Source organism: Cricetulus griseus, chromosome X (genome assembly GCF_003668045.3).
Source record: "Cricetulus griseus strain 17A/GY chromosome X, alternate assembly CriGri-PICRH-1.0, whole genome shotgun sequence".
In the NCBI taxonomy this organism is placed as follows: Eukaryota; Metazoa; Chordata; class Mammalia; order Rodentia; family Cricetidae; genus Cricetulus; species Cricetulus griseus.
In genome coordinates, this window is record NC_048604.1 from 15,114,794 (window position 1) to 15,127,123 (window position 12,330).

Below are 12,330 nucleotides of genomic sequence, written 5' to 3' on the forward strand. Positions count from 1 at the left end.
TTGTCTAGCCTAGACTCCATGAGACTATGTCCAAAACAGGGAGAGCATTAGTGAGGTAATAAAGAATGCAACAGGGGATTGGAGGAATGTCTTCTAATATGCCTCTTTTCCTTACGTGTTGAAACTGAGAGTGATCTATTTGTAAAGTCACAGAAATAGTAACTTATGCACAATTTACACTGGCAGATCCCCAAGATTTCAGGATTCACAACTGGTGTTTAGAGGATGGAAAATAAGTTTTGATGTTATTGTGGATTTCCAGAATGGAAAAATATTGGAAAACGTGTAACAACTAAATGTCTTGTCTCGTTTCATCTGCTGATGTTGGAATGAAGTTTGGCTGGCTGTGAGTGTTCAAAGAAGAATCCCTAATGAGGGTTAATGCCTGTCTTCCCTATTGCTTACCCACAGTAGACTTTCTGTTGTTTGTAAACTTGAGCCACAGTTATCCAATTACTGGAGTGATATCTTGGGATTCTCTAGCAATAATTCAAATTCATTTTTCCATGTCTGAGTCATAAAAGTGGCAAAATGAATGGAGGGTGGAAGTCGTGCTGTTTATCTGACCTTCACAGATGTAAATGAATTGACTGACTTATTTCTGGACCAATACAGGAATAAAGCAAGTTCAGCTAATCAGAACCTTTATCATATCCCAGACACTAAAAAGAGTAGTGAGTGTTTCACAGAGTACTATGTGATATCATCACAACTTTGTCACGATTTGACCTTAACTGACAAAGCACTTTGGGCAATTATATACTTTATGTTTCCACAGGTCCCAGGGTTTGCAGATAGAAAGAGGGATTAGTTCTCCCTTTCATGACATTAGGGCGAGGTGTGGTACCTCAGTCCCGTAATACTAACATTTGGGAGGCAGCGACTGCACACAGTGTGTACCAGGCTAGCCAGAGCTATGTAGCTCTGTAGAGAAAACAAACCAAAGAAAAAGAATAAAAAATAACAAAAATGATGTTCTTTCTATTCCAGTGGCCCATATATTCCAGTGGCACTCCACTTCTCCTTGGTTTTCTTATCCCCCTCCACTCCACTTTAAGGGACTCTCCCCTACTTTTCCCCAGTTGGCCCCAGTGCACTTGGTCTTTCTAGACATCCTCATCTGTAAACTTGATCTCACACTTCTCCTTTGCAGCATGGTCCAAATGGCTGACAAATGGAAGTGATGTCCACTCTCCAAATATTTCCTTCTCTATAGATATCCAGGTCAAGTTCATGGAAGATCTAGAGTAGAACTTCCAAATGCTCAATTTGTAGCGACTGAGGATGTGGTTCAATTGGTCAAGTACTTGCCTAATATATAACAGGGCATGGTGGGACACACCTCTACCCCCAACACTTGAGACGTAGAAGCAGTAAGCTCAAAAATTCCTCCTTGATTACAAAGCACATTCAAGGTCAGTCTGGACTACATGCAACCCCACCTTTAAAAACATCAGTTTAGAGTTCAGAAATGTATGGTGTAGTAAAGGCTGTCTGTAGGTGAGTCTGGTTCCCCAAATGCTCTGAAACAATCATCCCTGTGCTTGTTTTCCCACTAGTCCCCAAAGGCCCCCTGTAATGTCTTCCTGTATAGTTCCTGCTGCTACAGAACAGGCTAGCTGTGAGAACAGCATCTGTGGAGAATCTCAAGTATATTTGGGTTTTCTCAAAAGGGAACTGGGTGCAGTCCAGGCAACTTCCTCATTTGAACAGGGACTCTCATTGATGCATGTTTTATTTTATGATCAGTTCATATGTTCTAAAACGCAGTCAAGTAACAGACTATTTTAAGACTCCAGTGTTACCATTTGCAAGCAATCAACCCGGGTAAGAAACAACTGCACAAGTAAAACAAGGGAGATATTTTCACCACAGGGTTTACTCTCGTGTGTCTATTCTCCAAGCATTTCGTTTTTGTTGTAGAGACTAACCACTTTTTCCATAGCTATCTAAAAGATATATCCAAACACATAGAAAAGCAGTCCCACTGGGGATTATAGGCTGAAAACTCATGAACTTCACAAACAGCCTTAGTTAGACTTGGTGGGTCACAAAGCAAAAGAAGACATAAATATAGGGAAGAGACTTGTGGGAGTGGATGATAGGAGTGTGTGAGGAAGACGAGAGGGTGAGAGTGACGTGATCAGAACGCACTATCTACGTGTGTGTGTGTGTGTGTGTGTGTGAAATCGCAGGAGGAACACATGTAACACAAAGGAAACAAGTGACTCTGCCTGGTGACCATTTTGACACAGATGTCAGGAACATTTTTCTACTGGGCTAGTTTTAGGGGGGACGATTTACATTTGGCATCCTCTGCAGTTAGGGATGTTCTTGCCACCACCTATTATTGCATTGTGTTCACCTTTGCTTTGGCCAACTAAAATAGAAGTCCTGTCAGTTTATTCCTGAAAAGTCCATCTTAAACATGTAGGATGTAATACCATTTAACTCTTCACCAATATTAATGGTACCCTTTTATTAAAAGCCTATCTGTGCTTCTTATTTCTCTATTTGCTCTCTCTCTCTCTCTCTCTCTCTCTCTCTCTCTCTCTGTGTGTGTGTGTGTGTTTGTGTGTTTGCGCTCTCTCTCTCTCTCTCTCTCTCTCTCTCTCTCTCTGTGTGTGTGTGTGTGTGTGTGTGAGAGAGAGACAGAGAGAGAGAGAGAGAGAGAGAGAGAGAGAGAGAGAGAGTACTGTCCCATGACAATTCTACAGCATGATTATAGAGGCCGGAGTAAGGCGTTGACTGTTGACTTCCACATGTGAATTTTGGGACTCTAACTCAGATTGTCAGACTTACCATGTAGACTAGGTTGGCGAACTCTTAGTGATCCTGCTGCTTCAACTTGCTGAGTGCTGGGATTACTAGTGTGAATCACCATGCCTGGTTAACATCTACACTATTGACTGACTATATTGTTTCTGAGCTTGATGATACTAACTAACCTCAATATACATGTCAGAGATTAGAAAAGGCTTTAGCCCATCATAATACATGGAATGGAATGCATTTTAAAACCAACATTTTATACTGCATTTGAAACAATGGGACTGGTGAAATGGCTCAGTGGTCAAAGGCCCTTGTCTGACAAGCAGAGTTAATTGACCAGGAAGGACATGGTAGAGAGAACCGACTCCCCAAAGTTGTCCTCTAACACATACACATAAATATACAACAAATACATCAGCAGGTAATTGGTACTTTCAGTAGGAACAGTAACCTCTCACAATGGTGGCAAAATCTGGCAACGTGGATTTTTATTTGTAGGCAGGTCTCACTCTAGCCCTGACTGATGTGGAGCTCACTCTGTAGCCCAGGCTGGCCTGAAATTCATGGCAATCCTCCTGCCCCAGACTGCCAAGTGCGACAACTACGGATGTGACCCATCGTGCCTGGCCAAAAGTGTCAGAAAGGCCTGACGTCATAGCTGGAAAAGTCACCCAAAGCCAGGAAGAGCTCACAAGCTCAGGCAGATGGAGAGTCCAACCCTCCCAGTTCCCAGATGAGAAAATAGGAAGTAAGGCTGTAGAGCAAAAGGCGGGTTGGGACAGAAGTTCTGCAATGTGGCCTTGGGATCCTAAGCAGTTGGGCAGCGCCAGAGAGAAAGGGGAGGAGAGACAGGGACTTGTGCCAGTGCTGCCCGCCCTGAGGACATCGAATAAAAGGTAAAACAGAAAGCCTCGCCTCCTTCCTGTAGACTTCTGGGGCCCCTGCGGAGGTGTTGGGCAGTAAGTGGAATCTGTGCTCACGAGCTTCCTGTAACTGACTGAGGAGCCTCATGTGTTCAGGTCAGAAGAGTGGGTCTAAGTGTGTTGTGCACTGTAGATTTCCTGGTGAGCACTGCCTTTTTGGCTTGTCTTTCATATCCCAGTACTGTCTCATTCTGACTCACTGATGGCTGCCACATGCCACTCGGCAGCTCGGCCACTCCTCTACTTTCTCCAGAAGGTAGTAGGCAGAGGTTTGCATTTTGTCTTGTACATAGTTTTCCCCTCTTGAGTCCTGGAGGAAGGGGCCTTTTGACAGTTTCGTTGGTTGAGTTGATTGCTTACAACATCTTACAGTTTCAAATTTCCTTTCTAATAGGTATTTGAGCCTGATGCCCTTTATTCAGGGGTCAATTTCTCCAAGGTTCTGAGTACACTTTTAGCTGTCAACAAAGCAACAGAAGGTAAGGCATGTTGGGGACTTATGATTCATGTTTGTAGAAGCCAGCTGTGGCCACAGTTGTTCAAATGGTGCAAATTTCTTCCCTTCCCCCAAACAAATGTAAAGTACTTTCATTTTAATGACTGAAATGTATCTACCACAGAATAACAAGAAAAACTATATACCCATCAAGCCCACCAATCACATTCTAATATTCTTAGCACAACAATAAGAACCAAAAAATTTATTTCATGCCAAGCTTTTGCATTACTGAGTATAACAAGACAGAAAACAAAAAGGGAAAGACCAGTTCCTCTTTAAAAAAAATGAGCTTTACAAAATACAGCTATCACTTCCCTTTCTCCACCAGAGATATTGTTCTTCTAGTTTTCCATGGGTCATGAAAAGAATCTTTTCATTAGCTATGCACTATGAATGAAACCTCAGACACCCCATGAATGAAAGAGTGGTTTATTTAAACATTTCATGTACACTGTATTGGAGATTATTAAGTACAGTCAAAGTAAAGGGGAAACTGATAAAACTACACTAGAAACCCTTTTCTTTTCTTTTCTGACATCCTGTCTTAATTATATGGGTAGTGGTTATGGAGAGTTCAAATGTTCTGCGCCCTCTCTGTGGGTCTAGGCTGTCTCAACAGCTCCAAGGGATCTCACTGAATCTTTGAAACACCTCTGAGGACATGGTGATGATGAAGTCCACATTATAGATGAGGAATGTGAGACCCACAGTTACCCAACTAGAAAAAAGATGACTAAGCTAGGATTCAAACCCACACATGACTGTCCAGAGCCATTATATTAAACATGAATCCTGATGCTGAATGGTTTAAGAGCCAAAAGACTGTGTGCCCACCCAGCGCTGCCAGGTGCCATAGAGGAAGTAGAAGATATGGCCCTACCCTTGGGAAAATTAGCATCTATTTATGGAGACACAACTTATCCACATGAAACAATTAGGGAACGAGAGCAGACAATATAATCAAGTGCCAAGAAGGATGGAGCGTCTAGGAAGCCATCAAGTAATTATAGTTTTACCCCAAAGAGCTGTAGATAATAGCAAGATGTGGAAAAATACTTCTCCGAAGTTGTTCTTTTGCTGTTTGGGAAAAAAATGTTTTTGAGCTATTGTGAGGCGTAGAGCAGAGAGTACAGCTAATTCAAGTAGCTATATTTAACACACATGACAAGTATCCAGTTCTGGGAAGGGATGATGGTATAATTCTAACATTATGCCACACAAATTATACGTTCCTTTGCCAAACTCTTCTAGCAAGTTTTACAGTCTCTTCACTTACCACAGATATTTATAAAAATACAAGGAGGTGAAAGTTAAAACCCACAGACTCAAGGAAATTACTTGGATACTGAGCCTGTCGCCTAGGGAATGTTTGGGCTTTAGACTTTTGCAGTTTATATCTTTAAAAATAAGTGGAGAGGAAAAGGAGCCTCATTTGAATTTGTCAAGCAGCCAGCCTCTCCCTTTAATACGCGCTCAGCATACTGAAAACACCCAGCTCAGCTCTGGCCCGATCGAATTTCACGAAGAATCAAGCAAGAGAAGGCTCCCGTGTTTGATTTTACAAAACCATTCTAGTATCAAGATTGCATCTGTCTCAAATACACTCTTCTCTCTCATTCTGATTCTTCACCCCGCCCCGACACACCAGGGAGACTTGATGTTATGTGTGCCATGCATATTTTTACATGTAAGCAAAGAACCCCTAAGTTATGGGCCAGCAAACAAAGAGAGAAATTTGAAATATTTCAAAAGTAATAAGAGCCATAAACAGCTGTTTGGTACCCGATATAGGCCTGCCTTGGATAACAGGGCATACTGTGGCAACTGGCTCAGGAGGAAAGAGTTGTAGGGAAATGGGCTAGGAGAAAATGTGGTTCTGTCGCTGTTTTTCATTATACTGGACAGCAGTGGCCAGTAAGGTTAAGAAGGAAAAAGTTGGCCATTGAAAAGAAAAAAAAAAAGGGAGGGGGAGCCTGAAACACACAGCCTGTGCAGAATGACAGAAGTCCCAGGAGCTGCTAGGATGGCGTTGATAATGTCCTGGGAAGGAGTCTCTCGAGCTGTAGGTGGTTTACTGCCGAGAGTGGTTCTTTTACTGTATCTTTTCCTCTTTTCACAGACCAGCTATCAGAAAGACCATGTGGACGGTCCTCTTCTCTTAGTGCTACCAACAACTCTCCGACAAACCCACAAGCAACAGTTCCCAGCACAACTCCAGCGCAGCAAAGCCAGGCAAAGGCAGTGGTAAGTAGAGTCCTCATTCCCTACCCCATCTGCTTTAAAATCTAGCAAATCAGGTCAGCATCCCAGATGGCTTTCCACATGCGGTGCAGTAGATAGTCCATTTGTTTGGTGTGTCACCAGACAAACGAGGTACAGAGTGGGTATCAGTTCAAGCTGGAATGCTGGACTAAAGCAGGTAGATGGGGCCCAGCCTCAGAAACTCGGGGGTGAAACCCCAGTTCTGTTGTTTACTAGCATTTAGCTAGCCACTTAATTGGGAATGATATGCAAATGTCAGTCATAATGATTACTCCTATTGGCACTTTGCTGTTACTTTCCCTAGGCCACGAGAGTATTAGAATGAGTTATTACCTGACATTCACGAGCAATCAATAAATACTCATAGTTGTTCTGATCCTGATTGCAATCTTTTTTTCCCTCTGAATTCCTATTGAGCAAGACCCAGTTGTAGCTGGATGTGGTGGAACAAACCTGCATTCCCAGCACTCTGGAAGCCGAGGCAGCGGCACCACTAGTTTGAGGTTAACCTGTGCTACATAGTACACTCAAAAGAAGACGTACTTTTAAATATCAGCCCATGCATGACAAATCTCTATATTGGATCTCCTACTTGTGTTTGCATTTGGTCTTAGAAGATTTGTTTTGGTAGGAAATGCCATTTTCTGTTCTTTCAGAAGCTCCTGGTTTACTGTAAAAGCCACCATAACTTGTTTTGTCCAAAACATCCAAACCAGTGTTTCTTACCCTTTTGGAGATCACTTCCTCCTCCTCCTCCTTTTGAGACAGGCTCTCACATAACCCAGCCTGGCATAGAACTTGCCATGTCTTAGAGGTAGAATGACATTGAACTTCAGATCCTCCTGCCTCTACCTCCCAAGTGCTAGGACTCCAAGTGCGTCCGATCACACTTGGTTTATACAACGCTGAGGATTGAAACAGGGCTTCTAGACAAATATTCTTCCAACTAAGTTCCAGCTCGGCTCCCCAAACAGATCACTTGGAGAAACAAATGAATGCTGCTAGGGTGCCATATTCTTTGGCCCCTCTTTCAAGTTGCATATAAAAAACTTCTATGGATAAACTAATATGAGCAAGGAAAGCTGCATTGAGCTTATCAGATTTTCATAAGGATCCGTGCCTCTCAGAAGTTAAGTCCTGAACTTCTTATTTATATAAATGTGGGTGTTTTGAGGCAGTCTCATGTAGCTCAGGCTGACCTTGAACTCGCTGTGTAGCTGAGGATAACCTTGGACTCCCGATCTTCCTCCCCTCAAATCCTAAGTGCTAGGATCACAGATGTGTATCGTCCCTTACTCAGCCTGCTGAGTTATAGCCCAGCTCCCCCAACAGATCCCTTGGAGAAGCTGATGAATGCTATGGCAATCTTATGACTTAAGGCTAGCCTGCTTCAGATTTGCTAGCAACTGAGAGAAGGGAAGGATTTTTACAAGGGTAGGTTAATAGCTAACATTTGGACCAAATTTTGTATTAGAGAGAAGCAGGGTGGAATGGTAGATCAGTTTGCTTCAGTAGCTGCTTCAGCTAAGCAGCCACGTTTAGAGAATTGGTGAAAGAAAAGGGAACTGAAAGTTGGGACTGCCTTGAAAATGTACATTCTGAAAAATGGAATCTTTATTTTCCAATTTTCTATCAGTATTGTTGTGCTGTTGTTGTGAGTGCATGTGCTATCTGCATATGAACGCAGATCATGTGAAGATCAGGAAACACCATTAGGAGGCCTTTCTTTCCTTCCACCATGGGCTCCCAGGGTGGTACTCGGGGCGTCATTTCCCAAGGCCCTGCAGACACTTGTGTATGGATTTGAAGGGGTCCTTAATCTGTTCTGAGGCCTACTGAGAGACTCCTAAGCTCAACACTGATGCTAAATTAGACATGGGATCATATACCTGTAATCCCACCACTTGGGAGGCTGAGAGGCAAAAGGATTGCTGTGAGTTCTGCCCAGACTACATAGTGCAATTCCAGGCCTGCCTGAGCTAATATGACACATTGTCCTGAAAAAAAAAAAAAAAGAACAAAATAAATAAACAAATAAAATGCTAAGATGGGCCTGGGGTTTTACTCTGTTTAAATTGAAAAAATTAAATTTATGGGTATATGTGTTTTTGCCTGCATGTATGTCTGTGCACCACTTGCAAGAGTGTTCAAGAAGGCCAGAAAAGGGCAACAAATTTCTCTGGAACTGGAGTTGCAGATGGTTGTGAGCTGCCATGTGGGTCCTGGGAACTGAACTCCGTTTCTCTGTAAGAGAAACTCTTAATTGATGAGCCATTTCCCCAAATCCCTGGGGGTTACAGCCTTGGTAGCTTCACTGTGCTTACATCTACATAATATCTACCCGTGCCTCAATTAGATGGCAACTTAATCTGGTGTGGCTTTTCTTTCTCTAGGAGATGACGGAAAATGGAAGTCACCAGTTGATAGTAAAGGCAAGATTCAACTTCAAGCAGACTAATGAAGATGAATTGTCCGTTTGTAAAGGGGACATCATTTATGTCACTCGAGTTGAAGAAGGAGGCTGGTGGGAAGGCACATTAAATGGGAGGACAGGATGGTTCCCTAGCAATTATGTCCGAGAAATTAAACCCAGTGGTGAGTAGAGCTTTTTTAAAAGTCTTCTTACATGTGACACTTGTTCCTTCCCGGTGTTCTTATTCAAAGTGTCTTATTTTAAATTGCTTGACACGAACAGTTGATACATGTATGTGTCTTCCAAATTAAGACTAGGACAGAACTGGGAATAGTTACATATGGCAAAACAGAGTTGTATTTAGACGATGTGAAAACCAAATAGGCAAAGGAATCCAAGGTTCAAACAACTGTAGTACTGTAAGTACGTGCCTTTCTGTCCCCTGATTCTAGCTCGGAGTGCAGAGTGCAGAGTCCTTCCTGCTCCTCTGAGAGTCACCATGGCAGAATACAATAACAAGAGAAGCTGAAAGCTAACTTCCCTTTTTAGCTCTGCACCCTTTAAGCAGACCTAAAGCTTGCTGCCTCAGAGATGTGGGAGAGAGAGAACAGTCCAGGGCAGAAAGCTGCCTGGCCACATTAGGATCAAGATTGTCCTTAGTCCATTGTACACTGTGAGCTGTTTTCCCCTGTCCTGAATAATATACACACGATAGACTTTAATTGCTCCTTAGAGGTCCTTTTTAGCGTTTTTGTAACTTATTTGTCCTAAATAAGAAGGCAGACTCTTGTAATAATAAAGAGAAATTAGCAGAGCATCGTGGTATACGTCTGTAATCCTATCCCTGGGGAAATGGAGGCAGGTGGATTAGTCATCTTTACCTGTAAAAGAAGATCTGGCCTAGCTTGGGCTACATCAAGCCTTGTCTCAAATAAACCAAACAACAATAAAAATCAATAGAACCCTTCCACGATCAGTTTTTGAAAGAATATGGTAATACAGATAAAAGTGCTGTCATTACATCTCTTCATTTTTCAAAACTATTTCCTCAAGGGCTCATTTTGATAGCTTGACCGTCGATGTATCCTCTCTTTGGTAGAAGTCTTCTTTGTTTTTCATTTTGATTCTTCATAATTGATGGGGCCAGTGGATAGCTCAGTGAGCAAAGGTGCTTCCTGCTGAGCCTGACAACATTAGTTTGATCCCCAGTGCACATGGTAGAAGGAGAGAACCAACTCCCCAAAGATGTTCTCTGACCCCGACATATACACCATGGTGCATGCCCCTAAAATAAAGGAATCAATAAATACATAAATAAAGTTTAATTAAAAATGATACTGTGGGAGAAACTAGTAAACAAGGAGGACCCTAGGACAGACATACATGGTCCCCTGGAGAAGGGGGAAGGGTCACGATCCCCTGAGCAAATTGAGAGCACGGGAGGAGGGGGTAGGGAGCTACAAGAATGAGAAGGGAAGAAGGGGAAGGATGCAGAGGTCATGAGGGAACAGAAAGTTTGAGTCAGGGGAAGAATAGAAGAAAGGATATGTGATAGGTAGGGTTTTAGTTGGGGGGGGTGATAGGGGAGGAAGGGAGGGAGAAGGGAACTGGGATCGTCATGTAATTCAATCTTGTTTGTAATTCAAATAAAAAATCTGAAAAGAAAAAAAAATGATACTGTGGGCCAGTGAGATGCTCAGTGGGTGAAGGTGCTTGCTGCATGGCAAAGTGTTGATTATCCGAGTCTCATCCCCAGAATCCATGGAAAATTGGAAGGAGAGAAGCAACTCCACAAAGCAGTCTTTTGGTCTCAGCATATGTGCCATGGCCAGGGTGCCTCTCCCATGCACACGTCATGCTCACACATGCACAACACATTTTTTACAATGATGCATTTAATTAATAAAAGTATAGACTCACTCTAAATAAAATATTTCCGAAGTATAGTATAGAAAGAAAGTTCCTTCGCCCTGCACAGCTGTCAGCAGATAACTACATTCTTAGAAGGCTCTCCTTAAAGGTGCTTAAGATGAAATTTACTTGTTCGACTTTCTGTGTTCTGGGAAGGGGGACAGGAACATCTCATTGAATGGAATGTGTTTACTAGAAGACTTACAAATATTTGTTTGTATAGACTTCTCATCAGTTTTTGTCATGCTGGGCATGGAACTCAGGCCCTAATACATGCTGGGCATGGAACCCAGGCCCTAATACATGCTGGGAAAGTGATTTCCCTCTGATCCAGAGTCCCAGCCCTCAACATTTTTATTTACTGGGAATTGAGACATTTTAAGCTCTGGAAGTGTTTTCACAGGCCCTGCCTGGAATTTCCTTGGTTTTGATTATTTTTACAGCTGACCTTCACTCCCTGGTGTATCTTTCCTTTGACATAATCCGATTGTCAGGATCCTAAACCGTTTTCCAGATTTACACTGATGTTCCCTGGTGCAGTGTCCTCATCTGCAAAACTCAAAGGAACAGCTTTTGCTGCCTCGCCTGGAAATTCCAAGCATTGCTGACAGGGTAGACAAATGCACATCGTGTCTCTCACTGTGAGGTCTTAAAGCAATCTGCCTACTTTTTAATGGATTACCCTACGACTTGCTTTCCCTTTCCTTCAGGCTTTTCTGGGGATACTCAGGTTTAAGACTCAGATTAGCAAACTCTGGCCCAATTTGAGCACGTAGGGGATCCCTAGAAACATCCTGTTATTGAGGGTAGGTGTGACTTCAGAGTCCAGGAAGCTTCTAAGGCAAAGAAGGTCTAGGATCATCGATGTGTGTGGAACAGCATCTCTCATGTAGCTCCTTGTCTTCGCTTTCTTGTCTTCCCTGCTGTTGTTGTCACTTCTATGATCTAGCCTAAACTAAGTAATCAGGACAATTCATTAACAATGTAACCCAAATCAGCTCCTCCCAGAAAGTGTAAAAGCCTAGGTCATCATAGGAGTGCTGGTCCAACCTTGTCCCTAGATGACCTCACTCCCCATCACTCATTCTACTTTATACACATTGGTCCCTTGGCCTACCTGACTGTCCAGCCATTGGCAATGTTCTCAGATTTCAGCACTGCTGCTTGCCTTGTGACCTTCAGGTCTGCTGTCTTGCGCACGCACGTTGTAGCAGTGCCTTCCTGAGTCACCCAGGACAAGGGTGAAATCCATCCCTGCTGCCTCTCCCCATCTCTTTGCTATGCTTCACTCTTTGTTCTATTGTTTTTCTTCCCCTGATATCATATACATTTACTTCCTTATTTATTTCATTTACTGACTACATCTTACCTTTAAAATGTGAAGACCACAAAAACAAAGACGTTCTTCTGCTTTGTTTACGCTTGCTAAATATTTATAAAATGTCTGGGTGTGAGGGCTCATGCCTACAATTTCCAGGGCTTTTGGGGAGTGAGACAGGAGGATTGCCCATGAGCTCAAGGCCAGCCTGGGCTACAGAGTGAGACTGTGT

General features: G+C 42.9%; 1 protein-coding gene across 2 annotated transcripts in view; it reads left to right on the plus strand.

Moving 5' to 3' along the window:
- Positions 1-12,330, plus strand: part of Arhgef6 (Rac/Cdc42 guanine nucleotide exchange factor 6) — a 113,524-nt gene that overhangs the window by 30,559 nt on the left and 70,635 nt on the right. The window contains exons 1-4 of one of the 2 annotated variants that reach the window (XM_035449811.1): positions 3,514-3,668; positions 4,090-4,174; positions 6,314-6,438; positions 8,850-9,051. In XM_035449811.1, the coding sequence (XP_035305702.1) occupies positions 8,853-9,051 (199 nt within the window). In that variant the 5' untranslated portion in view covers positions 3,514-3,668; positions 4,090-4,174; positions 6,314-6,438; positions 8,850-8,852. Of the gene's footprint in view, positions 1-3,513; positions 3,669-4,089; positions 4,175-6,313; positions 6,439-8,849; positions 9,052-12,330 lie in introns of those variants that run through there. The other variant, XM_027433420.2, reaches the window with a different exon arrangement.